We start from the raw sequence: 13969 nt of genomic DNA on the forward strand, positions 1-13969 counted from the left end.
CCTTCCTGTGACACACCAAGCTGCTCTCTCCTCTCTCTTTCCATTTGTTTCCATTTGTGTGCATCCTTGCAACCAGAAATGCTTGTTACTAACCTATCTCTGGGGAGTTTACTCTCCGGAGTCCTTGTGTTTCTTTTCCGGGCCAGAATATTCCCTTGGATTAGGGTGGCACCACCATCTTGGTTGGAGCTGTCAGTGTGGTTCAACGCTCTGCAATGCCCTGCAGTGTCCGGCTGCGTCCTGCCAAGCGTCTGCATCTTGCTACGCCCACCCATGCTGTGTTGTGCCATGCTACATCCTGTAACGCCATCAGTGCCCTGTTATGACATGAACTACTACGACTACCATTTGTAGTCACTGCTCCATTATCCTTGTGATTATTATTGCCACTGTTCAGCACACCCCCAACCGGCATCGTCAGACACCGCCTACCAAGAGCCTGGGTCTGTCCCAGGTTTCTTCCTGAAAGGGAGTTTTTCCTCGCCACTCTCGCAATAGCCACTGCTAATGCTTGCTCTTGGGGGAACTATTGGAATTGTTGGGGCTTTGTAAATCATAGAGTGTGGTCTAGACCTATTCTATCTATAAAGTGTCTCGAGATAACTCTTGTTATGATTTGATACTATAAATAAATTGAATTGAAATTTAATTAAATGTGTCGTGGAATGACACATTTAAATAAATGTGTGTTGATTTGCGAGCTGCAGTCAGGAGAAAGATGCTTTTATTGTTTTAATTTGGAGATTTTCTTCTCACCCAAGAGTGAGGGAGCGGTACATGTAAAGGTAAATGTTGGACACAATTAAGCAGTGTAAAAAAAGTATTAAGGTAGTAAATATTAACAGGTAAATGTACTTAAAGTATCAAAGTAATATGTCACACGGAGGCCACTTGGAGAGATACCTGCTGCTGTACCAGTTCCTGATCTTTAGCTCATTAGATGGTCAGTTAGCTCCATCTAGTGGACAGATAGTAGAACTCCATCATCTGATGGGGGACTTCTCTGACTCTGACTGGGTGTGTGAACAGGTTGGACTGGTTCTGACGTCACTCTAAAGTTATCTGTAAATGAAAATCGACACCAGGACTGAGGAGGGACAATGAGCAGCTTCTTCTCTCCCAGTGTTTCCTCGACACATGAAGGAGGAAAGTGTCTGTAAAGTGACCTGAAGAGACTTCAGCAGGTGAGAATCTGACCAGAGGAATCTGGAAATGTTTGATGAACACAATCACTTTGATTCAATCTGTTTGACTGGACAGAAGAAATGTTTCTTTCTGGGTTGTTCTTCAGATTTTTATAGATAGACTATGATTCAAATGAGTGTCCATCTGAGTTAAAGGAGAGTGGTTTGAGAATGATTAGCATGTATTGCTGTTGGTAGTTCTCAGGTCAGAACAACAGCAGAATGTTCTCTGAGTTCACATCAGTGAAAAACAGGGAGGGTCAAAACTGGTCGGACAGCTTTGATCAACTTGGCCGTGGTACATTTGATCCAATACCCAGGTGTACTTTGACAGTGAGTTGTTTGTACTTTTACTGCATTACAGAATTACCATAGGATTATTTTCTACTGCAGTAAAAGTACCAACAAATGAATTTGTTAGTACAAGTTAAAGTTCAGCCTTGAAATTGTTACTTTGGTAAAAGCAGAAAAGTATTATCAGCTAAATATACTTAAAGTATCAAAGTAAAATGACTGAGGGCAGTAAAATGTCACCCTGTGAGTGTTGTACTATAAAATATATGAGATTATAATTTATGATGCATTCAGGTGTAAACTACATTTGACTGTTTTGATCAGTTTTTATATGATGCTGCAATGATTCTTTTCATTATTGATCAACCTGCTGATTATTTCTTTGTGTTTTTTAGGGAGCACAGGTTCAGTTATTAGCTATTATCAATGGTATTTTATCAATATTAGTAAAGTTGTGAAAATGTATATCTTGATCACTTTATCAAATTGAATAAATAATCAACAGGGCACCACCCTAAACTCAGGGACCAATAACTGAACTGTGGATGCAGTCTCTTAAGGATGCAGCTATTAAATGTCTTAATTAATGAATCTCATATTTATTAAATGAACATTGAAGGAGTGATTACGAGCACTGACCTGCACAACCAGTCGTTTTTTTTTCGTGGTGGTCAGCACGATTTTTAAACTAATGTATCTTGATCATTATCATGATCACAGCACGACTATGGTAGCGAGTAGTATGAAAGGCCGAAAATCCATGTGGCTTTTTAAAGTGTAATAGAATTAATTTAACTTCAGCAACACCAATTTAGTAAATAATAGTAATTTTTTCATACTCCACTACAACTGTGTGTGTGTGTGTGTGTGTGTGTGTGAACACGCAAGGGTGTCCGTGAGAGAGTGAGAATGAGGAAGATGGCAATGTGACTACGCGGGTGGCTACACCACAAGAGTTGAAGATGGCGAGGGAAGCCATGAGTTGAGATTCTTTGAAACTTAAGCATACGTTGCAGGCATAAGGTATAAAATTGATAATGCAGTGCTTAGGTTGGCGTGGAGTTGAGCTAAGTTACACTAACATTCAATCTGTGCAGTCAAAGACTATGTGAGTGTCAGGAAGGACATGTAGATGTGTTTGTGTGTGGTAAGAGAGGGCGTGTCTGTCATCAGTGAAAAAATGTAAGGAGTGTCAGAACTGGTGGGACAGCTTGGTGATACATTTACTGTAACTAAAACACAGCCATCTTCCAACACTGAGACAGACTTGGTTTGACTGAAATCTGTTTATACAGTCCATGTGTCAACTGTCCCAGAGACTCTGAGTCCTTCGATGGACCTGCTCAGTGTGTCTGATGGAAAGAGCTGAGTCACTGTTTTCTACACTATTTGTGACATGTTAGAGAGGAATGAGAAACTAATGTGTCCTGTGATGAAAAGCTTGTTATAGTGAGAGAGGTCATCTCTCCCAGCAGGTGAGGACTCTGCTATGAGTCAGTGTGAGGACAGAGAGGAGGGAGCCCCTCCCTCTAAAACCACTCTGTGTGGGGACCATGACAGCCAGACCAAAGCTCAGAGGTGAGATGATGATGGACTCTTCTCCATGTTAGAGCTCAGCACTCACATCACTCCTCCATCATGATTCACACTGAATATGTTGTTAATAATAACATCTTACTATAATACTCAACAAAGAGCCAACAACTGATTATCTGCTGAGATGAGACGGCATCTTTCATCAGATTACATTTTGGTGAACAGTTAATCCACTGTATTTTTTAATCAGGATGCAGCAGCAGAAACCTGGACCTGAACCCAGCTGTGTGTCCATGAAGAGTGACTGGTCTATGGATCGTCCTATTGACTTTAAAGTTGAACAAGGTGCTGCTGATGTAAGGTAAGAATTTAAAAGTTCATTTAATTATCTGACCCATCAGGTCTGGATCCAGAGCTTCATAGTCTGATGTAGGACTCAACAGTATATTGGGTAACACTTTACAATAAGGTACACAAAAAAATAGGTAGTTAATTATTAGTTACTGTTTTTGAAAGAGTAACGGATGATTAGTTACTGTTTTTCAGAAGGGTAGTTACTATTTTTTGAAAGGGTAGTTACTGTTTTTCAGAAGAGTATTTACTGTTTTTCAGAAGGGTAGTTACTGTTTTTCAGAAGAGTAGTTACTGTTTTTCAGAAGGGTAGTTACTGTTTTTTGAAAGGGTAACGAATGATTAGTTACTGTTTTTCAGAAGGGTAGTTATTAAAGGTTAAGTTCATAAAGTAACTTTCTTTGCATTCATTTGATTCGCAATCAAGATACACTGGTAAGAATTGCTTTCCGTTGTTAATATGTATTTAAAAACAGTTTTGAAATATAAAATAATAGAATTTTAATCATGTAATAAAACATGTGATTAATCGCGATTAACTATAGAAATTCAACGATTAATTGCGATTAAGAAAATGTTATCGTTTAACAGCCCTAATATATATATATGCAGCAGCATATGACGCATATGCAGCAGCATATGACGAAGCAGGCCCGGGTTCCACTCCTACCTGCGACCCTTTGCTGCATGTCATCCACCCCCCCTCTCTCCCCCTTCATTTCTTCAGCTGTCCTCTCAAAATAAAGGCAGAGGAGTAATTACCCTTCTGAAAAACAGTAACTACCCTTTTCAAAAAACAGTAACTACCCTTCTGAAAAACAGTAACTAATCATTCGTTACTATTTCAAAAACAGTAACTAATCATTAACTACTTATTTTTTTGTGTACCTTATTGTAAAGTGTTACCGTATATTGTGTCAGTAATGGCAGTGGTATGCCTATATAAAATTAACTTCTTACTTTATTAGTCAAAAAAGAGCCAATGATTGAGATGAGACAGCATTTTTTATCAGATTACTTTTTGATGAACACATAAAAGTTACTCATCCACTGTCTTTGTTTGTATCAGGATGCAGCAGCAGAAACCTGGACCTGAACCCAGCTGTGTGTCCATGAAGAGTGACCAGTCTATGGATTGTCCTATTGACTTTAAAGATGGACAAGCTGTTGATGAAAGGTAAGAATTTAAAAGTGAACATTGTTATTATCTGAGATTCTTAGAGCTTCATAGTCGAGGTGATGCCACATAACATGGTTTTGATCTGATGCCAGTGATACCAGGACCAGAACCACCAGCCAGCTCTGAACTGCCAAACACCTTTCTTACAACGGCTGAAAGTCCATCTGTTTTCAGGAACATGAAGAGTTGATTTATTGCAACAACAAAAAATTTAAAAGATCATAATTAATCTTTGGGTTTATCAAGTCCAGGTGAAATCACAAGTCATTAATGTTTTTATTTTGTGAAGTTGAGTCTAAAGTCATCAGACTCATGTTGAGTCAAAGTGACGTGAGCTTCTGCTTCAGAGTGCAGCACTAAGAAAAGTTCACATGTTCACAACATGATCTACTCTGAGACAGATCCATTTATAGTATTCATCCTGACACTCAATTCTCAAAATAGGACATATATCATTATTGATATAATAATAAAACAGGGCAAATTAATTAATATAACTAGTTAAAACTATTATTTTCATCATAAACTACTTTTCATTAGTCTGCAGCAAAGACCTGAACCTGAACCTGAACCCAGCTGTGTGTCCATGAAGAGTGACTGGTCTATGGGTCGTCCTATTGACTTTAAAGATGGACAAGCTGTTGATGAAAGGTAAGAATTTAAAAGTGAACATTGTTGTTATCTGAGATTTTTAGAGCTTCATAGTCGAGGTGATGCCACATAATGTGGTTTTGATCTGATGCCCAGTGATACCAGGACCAGAACCACCAGCCAGCTCTGAACTGCCAAACACCTTTCTTACAACGACAGAAAGTCCATCTGTTTTCAGGAACATGAGGAGTTGATTAATTGCAACAAAAAAAATTAAATTAAATTAATCTTTGGGCTTTGGGAGGATATCAAGTCCAAGTGAAATCACAAGTCATTGTTGTTAATTTTTTGATTTTGTGAACTTGAATCTGATGTCATCAGACTCATGTTGAGTCAAAGTGACGTGAGCTTCTGCTTCAGAGTGCAGCACTAAGAAAAGTTCACATGTTCACAACATGATCTACTCTGAGACAGATCCATTCATAGTATTCATCCTGACGCTCAATTCTCAAAATAAGACTTAATATATCATTATTGATATAATGATAAAACATGGCAACTTAATTAATGTATCTGGTTAAAAGTATTCGTCCGTTTGTTTGTATCAGTCTGCAGCAAAGACCTGAACCTGAACCAGGACCTGAATCTAACTGTGTTTCCATAAAGAGCGACCGGTCTATGGTCGTTTACAGGACTGCATGATTTGGTGAAAAAGTCATATTGCGATTATTGTGGATAATATTGCGATTAGCGATTGCGATATAACAAACAAATGCGTTAATGTGTATGATTCCATCAAGAAAAATTCACAGACTAAGATAATTATGTAAATGTGTATTTCTTAATCCAAATATACAAAAGTCAAAAACTTGTAGAATACTGTTGTCAAAAAACACTTTAAAATTTTACAAAATTAAATAAATAACAATAAAAGACAATAATATATATATTAGGGCTGTCAAACGATAAAATGTTCTTAATCGCGATTAATCATTGAATTTCTATAGTTATGTTTTATTACATGATTAAAATTCTATTATTTTGTATTTCAGAACTGTTTTTAAGTACATATTAACAATGGAAAGCAATTCTTACCAGTGTATCTTGATTGGGAATCAAATGAATGCAAAGAAAATGACTTTATGAACTTGATTTTAAGATTTGTATTTGTTTATTATATATTTAATCTAGTCACACATTTGAATCTAGAGTCAATATTAGGGTTGGGTATTGTTTGGTTTGGATACCGGTGCTAAAGCGGTACTTTTAAAAAGGTACCGGTGCCTTAACGGTGCCTGAACCGATACTTTTTAAGAAAGTTACAAAAAAGAAGGGTACTAAACAGTAAAGAATGGCTTGTTTATTGCTAAGGCCATATTGTCAAAATTAAATGTTTAATAATAATGTAATCACTATAACAATAAATTACTTCACTAGTAAATAGCTGGTGAATGACAAAAACAACCACCAGATGGGAAAAGGGCATTTAACAACAACTTTGAATGCACCACGAGGCTGTAAATTACTAGTTTCATTGAACACACCGTCTGTGTTTTTCCAACAACAGCAGCTGCAGATTGTTACATCCCGGTGTCGGAATCCTCTACAGTGAAATACAGACAAACTTTACACCGTTTAGCGTTAGCTGTCAGCATTTTGACCGTGTTTAATCCAGCTACTAGCTAGCGGTAGGCTAACGTTAGCTGCTGTTGAGTATTGTGTTAACTAGCGTCACGTGCACCAATGTTTCTGTTGCCTGTATCGTCTGTTTCAGAGCATCAGAGAGAAGTGCAGACATATCAGTGGCACCAGAATGAGGCACCGAAATCCGTGTTGCTATTCCTGCAGCAGCACGATGTGTTACGAGGAAGTACAGCAAAATAGTAGCCTGTTAGGCACGACGTAAAGCCGACTGAAGTGAAAATAAATTAATAAATGGCGGCATGCGATTAATACGATTAAAAAAAATTAACGCATTATCCTCAGCCCTTAATCGAATCGCGATTAATGTGTTAATGCTGACAGCCCTAATATATATATATATATATATATATATATATATATATATATATATATATATATACATATATATATATATGGCATCTCTGCAAGCATTGTTTTCAAAACATACAACTATAAGTAGAAAAATAAATAAAAACAAATGTTCATTCAGGTAATGCTCAAATAAACCAGGGCATTTAGCAGCGTGTTCTGTTTCTGTTTTAAACATGGAACCATTAGCCTTCTTCTAACTAAACATGGATTACTTAAGTTGTTTATTTAAATAAAACTAACCCCCAACAGCTATCTATTGTAGGCCTAGACTTTTTTTTATCAAGTTTTACCTCCATATTCCAGTTATCAGTTCAGAGGTTCTTTGCCAAAAACACCAGCCTATTTATCTTGTCTGGTTTTAGACATGAACAATGAGCTGATACATCACCGCCTGTGCTAAAAGCTCTCTCAGATGCAGAGCTCGTTGCTTCTATGCACAAATATTTCTATGCTAGTTTGCCCAGCCGGGGGAATGTAAATATAAATGTTGAGTTCAGCCATTATTGCTTCTCTAAACTGGGCTATGGGATCGAATGTGTCTGACACTGATGCTGCTTAGGAATGTTGTCATGTTCATTAGGTCTTGTATCTCTTCATATTTTTTGTTGAGATAGTTCAGAATTTTTGCATTTAGATTCTTGGTCAGGTCAGTGTGCTCTTCCTCTTCAGCCAGTACTGAGGTATTCAGAAGATGAAGAACAGGCTTCAGATAAGATACGCTCACATAGTTTTTACTTGATCAGTTTGAACCCACTGATGTAATACTATACATTTTTTTGAGACCAGCGCGACACAGTCCCAAGCCAACCCGACTTATGAGGAGAAGAGGGACCCATGTGAGCCAACGTCTCTATGGGAGGTGACAGTGCGCACCCTTGATCTGCTGTGCATGAATGAAATAAATACAATAACGGAAATATTTGCAAAATTAATAAAAATGAATGTTGTTTTAAATAACATAAGCGAAACCTTGAAAGAACTGGTTAAAACATATATGCCAATTCTCCTGCCACTTTTTCACATGCTGTTTATGACATCCAAACGGCACTGTAAGGGCCGGTCCCATTTCTCCCCCCCTAAAACGTCCACTTGGTTTTAAGTGACCTCGACAGTAAAGTCCCCTCCACAAGGGAAGTGGGGGTGAAGATCTTTCCCTATGAAATGGGACACCACTTATGCCAATTAGAGTAGTGAACATAGCGAACAGACTCTCTCAAAGCACTCAGCAGATATGAACATCGTCAGATAGAGTAGCTTCGTGAGATATTTTCTAACATTAGTGTTTACAACAGTTCTTTGGATGTGCATCAAACTAACACATTCCAACATATTTCGAAATTTTAACATGCTTATTTCTGAAAATACACGTACAATTCAATTGTTCCTTGTTCCAAAAAAATTTGGCCGGCTCGCTGAGGTTGCAAGGTATCCTGGGTAATTTCAGCTCCCACTTCATTTTAAGCCTGCATCGGATCTCACTATGTTTTGAGGGTTGCTTTTAATGGAAAAATAGCACTCCCCCTTGCTCCCTAAAGTATTGGGACACCCTACCCCTACGCGAGAACGCGCAAAAACGAGGGTTAGGGCAAAAATCTAGGGGAAGGGGAGGTATTGGGACAGGGCCTAAAGCTGCTGCATTCGGCCCAGTGTTTGGTGGGTTGGGTTAATTTACTACACCTTGTTCACTTACTTACAAATCATCCACAGGACGGACAGTGACGGTGAGACAGCGCCGATTAAACATTAAGAACAATTTTTTATTTAAGATTTGAGTTTGAGGTGTTTATAGAACAACTATCACTCAGTACAAGCGCAAGTAACATTTCTGGATTTAATCTTCATGATAACGTGGATGATATGGAGTGAAAAAATGTGCGTTAGGCATACGCACATTTGCAGCCCCGTTTTGTGCGTATGCCACGTTTATAAATGAGACCCCTGGTCATGCACAACCTCTTGTGTTGAACTCTTTTTTTCAGGCTTGTCATGGGAAGCTGAAAAATGTTCCTCCTTCCATTTAGCGTCTATGCTGCTGAGGCTTGGAGGAAGACCCAGCCAGCTGTGTAGGTTGCATATTTTAATAATTAAATGTCTGTAAACTTGATGTTTTCTCCACAGAATTCAGCAGAAGATTTCAGATGGCCTCGGTTGTCAGTCTGCCCAGCTGCATCAAACAGACCTGGACTCCATATTTATGGTGTGTACATGTACAAACTCAGTTTTCGCTATTAACTACAGATTAAATGCTAAACTACCATTCAGATCCCAACAGTTTCCATGCTGCTCTGTTCAGACCAACATACATTCAGCCTGATGAATCATATGTTGTGTTCTTTATAGAGGTGTGCGCAAGATTAACCCTTGTGTTGTCTTCCCGTCAACCTTTTTTCAACGTTTTTGATGCCTTTTTTTCACATTTTTCGAGCGTCTTTCACAGAGAGCAGGGCTTAGCTCGGACACACACACACACACACACGCACGCACGCACGCACGCACGCAGAGGTGTGGTGCAGACAGAGTGAGAGTTACGCCGCCTCTGCAATTTGTTAAAGTCACAGTGCCGGTAAAGGGGACACAAGTGTGGTTACAGTTTCAAAACTTCATGCTGACAGCGTTTGCTGCAATATAATACAGTAGTGAGATCGCCGTGCAGTTAAAGTTTAACTTCTGAGACAGGTTGAAGTTGGTGACTGACTGACAGGCACAAGACAAAAATGTTCATATGCCCTAGTGACAGACTGACAGGCTGAGGTTGTACAGTAATGGCAACCCTAACCCTACAAGACAATTTAAAGTGCTTTACATAAATGATTAAAGAGCAATTAAAAACACCTAAAAAAGAATTATACAAATACAAGAATCAAAGTTATAGTGCATTGTTAGAAATTTTTGATTAATAGGTTGCAGGCACGGGTTTGGGAGTAGAGAGAGATGCCGCAGTTATTTATGCTATGCCCTGCTACGCCATGAACTACTACAACTACTATTTCTAGTCATTATCTTTATTGTGACTATAATAGCCACTGTTCATCGTACCCTCAACCAGCACCGTCAGACCCGCCTACCAACCCACTGGGTCTTTCCGAGGTTTCTCCCCTAAAAGGAAGTTTTTCCTCACCACTGTTGCACTAAAAGCTTGCTCTTTGGGGAATTATTGGAATTGTTGGGTCTTCTATCTGTAAAATGTCTTGAGATAACTCCTGTTATGATTTGATACTTTCAATTAGAGATGCACCGATTACAATTTTCTAGGCCAATTCCAATTTCAGATTTTTCATTGAGTTTGACCTGACGACATAGATTTTAGCCAATTACGATTACATTTTTTCTAACCACTTTACAGCACACACAAATATTTATTTTCTATCTTTTCTTTAATAGAACATTTTGCATGGAACATAGAACATTTTTTTAACAGATAATCAATCACTATAAAATATAACTATATAAATTACTCCTGGTGTGGGAAATTCACACACATCTAAAGTGCAATGGAAGAACCATTTCCTTTTTTTCACAGTCAATATCCAACTAAAAGAATGTTATATATTTAGCAAAGTAAACTACTGTATGAAAACAGGGAAAATGGGTAATGGCAATAAAATAATAAAAATAAAATAATTATAGCCTTGCAGTTTAAAGATATTTCTCAAAACACACACACACACACACACACAGGCCTGTTTTAATGTCAACAGTAGCGCTACCTGAAAACAGTGTGTAGTTCCTTTTTTAGCAAGTTTGCTTTATTTGTCATTGTGCATAAATGCCGTTACCTGAAACTGATTATTTGCACACAGTTTAGCAACAAAGTAAACGCTGAGGGAAGATTACTACGTTTTTAATGTTGGTTTTGAGCGGTATGCATCCCCACTAACCTGGAAAGACTTTTAAACAGTAACGTTAATACAGCGTGTTGGAGGAATACAATTCAGTTTTATTTATAGTATCAAATCGTAAGTAGTAGTTGTAGTAGTTCATGGCATAGCAAGGCACTGCAGGGCGTTACAGGACGTAGCAGGGCACAGCAGAGCATAGCAGGACGTGGCAGGACACTGCAGAGTGTAGCAGGGTGTAACAAGGGCATAGCAGGGCGTGCAGCAGGACCTCGGCGACAGCTGCAATCATGACTTTGCTGCCACCATAATCCAAGGAAAACTGCTGGGCGAAAAAACATAAGGACTCCAGGGAATTAGCTCCCCAGAGGTAGGTTAGTAACAAGCATTTTTGGGACGTGGATGCACACAAATGGAAAGAGAGAGGAGAGAGAAGCTCAGTGTGTCAAAGGAAGTCCCCCGGCAGTCTAAAACTATAACAACATAATTAAGAGAGATAACCGGATCGGGCTGTGCTGGCCTGCCTCCCTCTACTTTGATTATATGGTAGATGAATCTGACGACTATGAAGAGAAGTAGGTGGGCCGGGCTAGGCAGACGCTGCAACTCCTCACTCCCTAACTATAAGCTTTATCGAAGAGGAGAGTTTTAAGTTTACTCTTAAATGTGGTGACGGTGCCTGCCCCCCGAACCCAGACTGGGAGCTGGATCCACAGGAGAGGAACCTGATAGCTGAAGGCTCTGGCTCCCATTCTACTTTTAGAGACTCTAGGAACCACAAGTAACTCTGCTTTCTGAGAGTGCAGTGCTCTAGTGGGACAATAAGGTACTATGTGTGATGAGCGAGCAGATCGGACTCAAAAGCTAGGCTCAAGGCAAAAGGTTTATTTGGGTCAAAGGAAAAGTGAATGGGGAGGTGGACGCCAGGGACAGGGAAATAGGCAGGTAAGATGGCGAGGGCAGATAGGATGGTGAGGGCTTGGGAGCTGGGAGTAGGATGGCGAAGGCAGATAGGACGATGACGGCCTGAGAGCTGGGGGTAGGATGGCGAAGGCAGATAGGACAGTAAGGGCTTGGGAGCTGGGAGTAGGATGGCAAAGGCAGAGTGGACAAGGGCACTCAGGGAAGCGTGGGGAAGCCGGGGCCGAAAAGCCGAGGGGGAGACACTAGAGCTGGAGGGCAGAGGAGCCGAGGAGTGGATGACTGGAAGCGGAGGCAGGTTGAAGCAGGGTGCCGTGGGAGGGGGACCGAGTGGTGAAGCCAGCTGACTGGAGACGACAGACAGGAATGAGATGGTAACTGCAGGGAAACAAACACAGGAAAAGGTAAGTAATGTTTTCACAAAGACAGGGAAAACAAGGGTCTCAAGGAATAGCTTGCAGGGAGTTTCACCAGTATGACTGGAGCAACAATCAAGCGGAGATGGTCTGTTGAGCCGGGGTTGAAATACTGATCTTGATTGCAGATGGAAGGCAGGTGTGCGTGGCGGGAGAAGGTGATGGTGGGATGGAAACCAGGTGCCCTCAATCAGCTGGCAGCAGCAGCGGAAGGGGGAGAACACAGGAGGCACAAAGAGAGGCAGGGCCAACAGAAAAACACAGAGAAGGCAGAACCTACCGAGAAACTGACAGTGAAAAAACCAAATAGAAAATAGTAAACAAAACAGAAAACTCACAGCCAGCCGACCCCAACCATCACACTATGAGCTCTTTAAGATATGATCGTGCCTGACCACTAAGAGCTTTGTAGGTCAGAAGAAGGATTTTAAATTCAATCCTGGATTTTACAGGAAGCCAATGCAGAGAAGCGAATACAGGAGAAATATGAGCTCTTTTCTTAGTTCTTCTCAGAACATGCGATGCAGCATTCTGGATCAGCTGGAGAGTCTTAAGGGTTTTATTTGAGCATCCTTATAATAGGAATTACAATAGTCCAGCCTGGAAGTAACAAATGCACAGACTAGTTTTTCAGCATCATTTTGAGACATTCCTAATTTTGGCAATATTACGAAGGTAAAAAAAAGCTGTTCCATGATTTTATATCTTTGATGCATGCTTGGAGTTTAGCTAACTGACTGATTCCGTCTGGCTAATGGATAGATATAATTGGGTGTCATCCGCGTAACAATGAAAGTTAATTGAGTGTTTCCTAATAATATTGCCTAGAGAAAGCATATATAAGGAGAATATAATTGGTCCAAGCACTGAGCCTTGTGGAACGCCATGGCTAACTTTAGCGTGCCTGGAGAAATCTTCGTTAACATTAACAAATTGAGATTGATCAGATAAATAGGACTTAGACCAGCTTAGTGCAATTCCTTTAATGCCAACTAAGTGTTCCCGTCTCTGTAACTTGATGGTATGGTCAATAGTATCGAATGCAGCACTAAGATCTAGTTAGACAAGTACAGAGACAAGTCCCTTGTCTGAAGCAGTTTGAAGGTCGTTAGTAATTTTCACTAGTGCCGTCTCTGTGCTACAATGCATTCTAAATCTTGACTGAAAGTCCTCAAATAGACTATTGCTACGTAGAAAATCACATATCTGGTTAACGACTAACTTCTCAAGGATCTTGGAGAGGAAGGGGAGTTTAGACATAGGTCTATAGTTAGCTAAGACCTCAGGATCGAGGGTGGCTTTTTTCCGAAGAGGTTTTATCACTGCTAATTTAAATGACTGTGGTACATAACCTGTTAATAAAGTAATATCTACTAATGAAGTGTTAACCACGGGTAACGCTTCTTTAAGTAGCCTCGTTGGGATGGGGTCTAAGAGACAGGTAGATGGCTTAGCTGAAAAGACCTTTAACATTAATTGTTGCAGGTCTATAGGATAAAAGCAGCTAAGTATATGTCAGATCTTGCCCTTCTTTCTAGCGGACCTGCTTTTAAAGGTGAACCGCTAGAAGTTGAGGGCAAGATGTGATGAATTTTCTCTCTAATT

General features: G+C 39.8%; 1 protein-coding gene and 1 long non-coding RNA gene across 2 annotated transcripts in view; both read left to right on the plus strand.

The window, feature by feature from the left end:
* The first annotated feature begins 1055 nt into the window (after positions 1-1055).
* Positions 1056-13969, plus strand: part of LOC116057179 (NLR family CARD domain-containing protein 3-like) — a 158861-nt gene continuing 145947 nt past the window's right edge. The window contains exons 1-5 of the mRNA XM_036001074.1: positions 1056-1184; positions 2954-3056; positions 3265-3375; positions 4435-4542; positions 5086-5196. Coding sequence (XP_035856967.1) covers positions 2968-3056; positions 3265-3375; positions 4435-4542; positions 5086-5196 — 419 coding nt within the window. The 5' untranslated portion in view covers positions 1056-1184; positions 2954-2967. The remainder of the gene's footprint in view (positions 1185-2953; positions 3057-3264; positions 3376-4434; positions 4543-5085; positions 5197-13969) is intronic.
* Positions 8320-12696, plus strand: LOC116057169. Its single transcript, XR_004106756.2, has 4 exons — positions 8320-8331; positions 9251-9252; positions 11153-11157; positions 12414-12696. It is a non-coding gene; the product is annotated as an uncharacterized LOC116057169 (long non-coding RNA).

Source organism: Sander lucioperca, chromosome 5 (assembly GCF_008315115.2).
Source record: "Sander lucioperca isolate FBNREF2018 chromosome 5, SLUC_FBN_1.2, whole genome shotgun sequence".
Lineage (NCBI taxonomy): Eukaryota > Metazoa > Chordata > Actinopteri > Perciformes > Percidae > Sander > Sander lucioperca.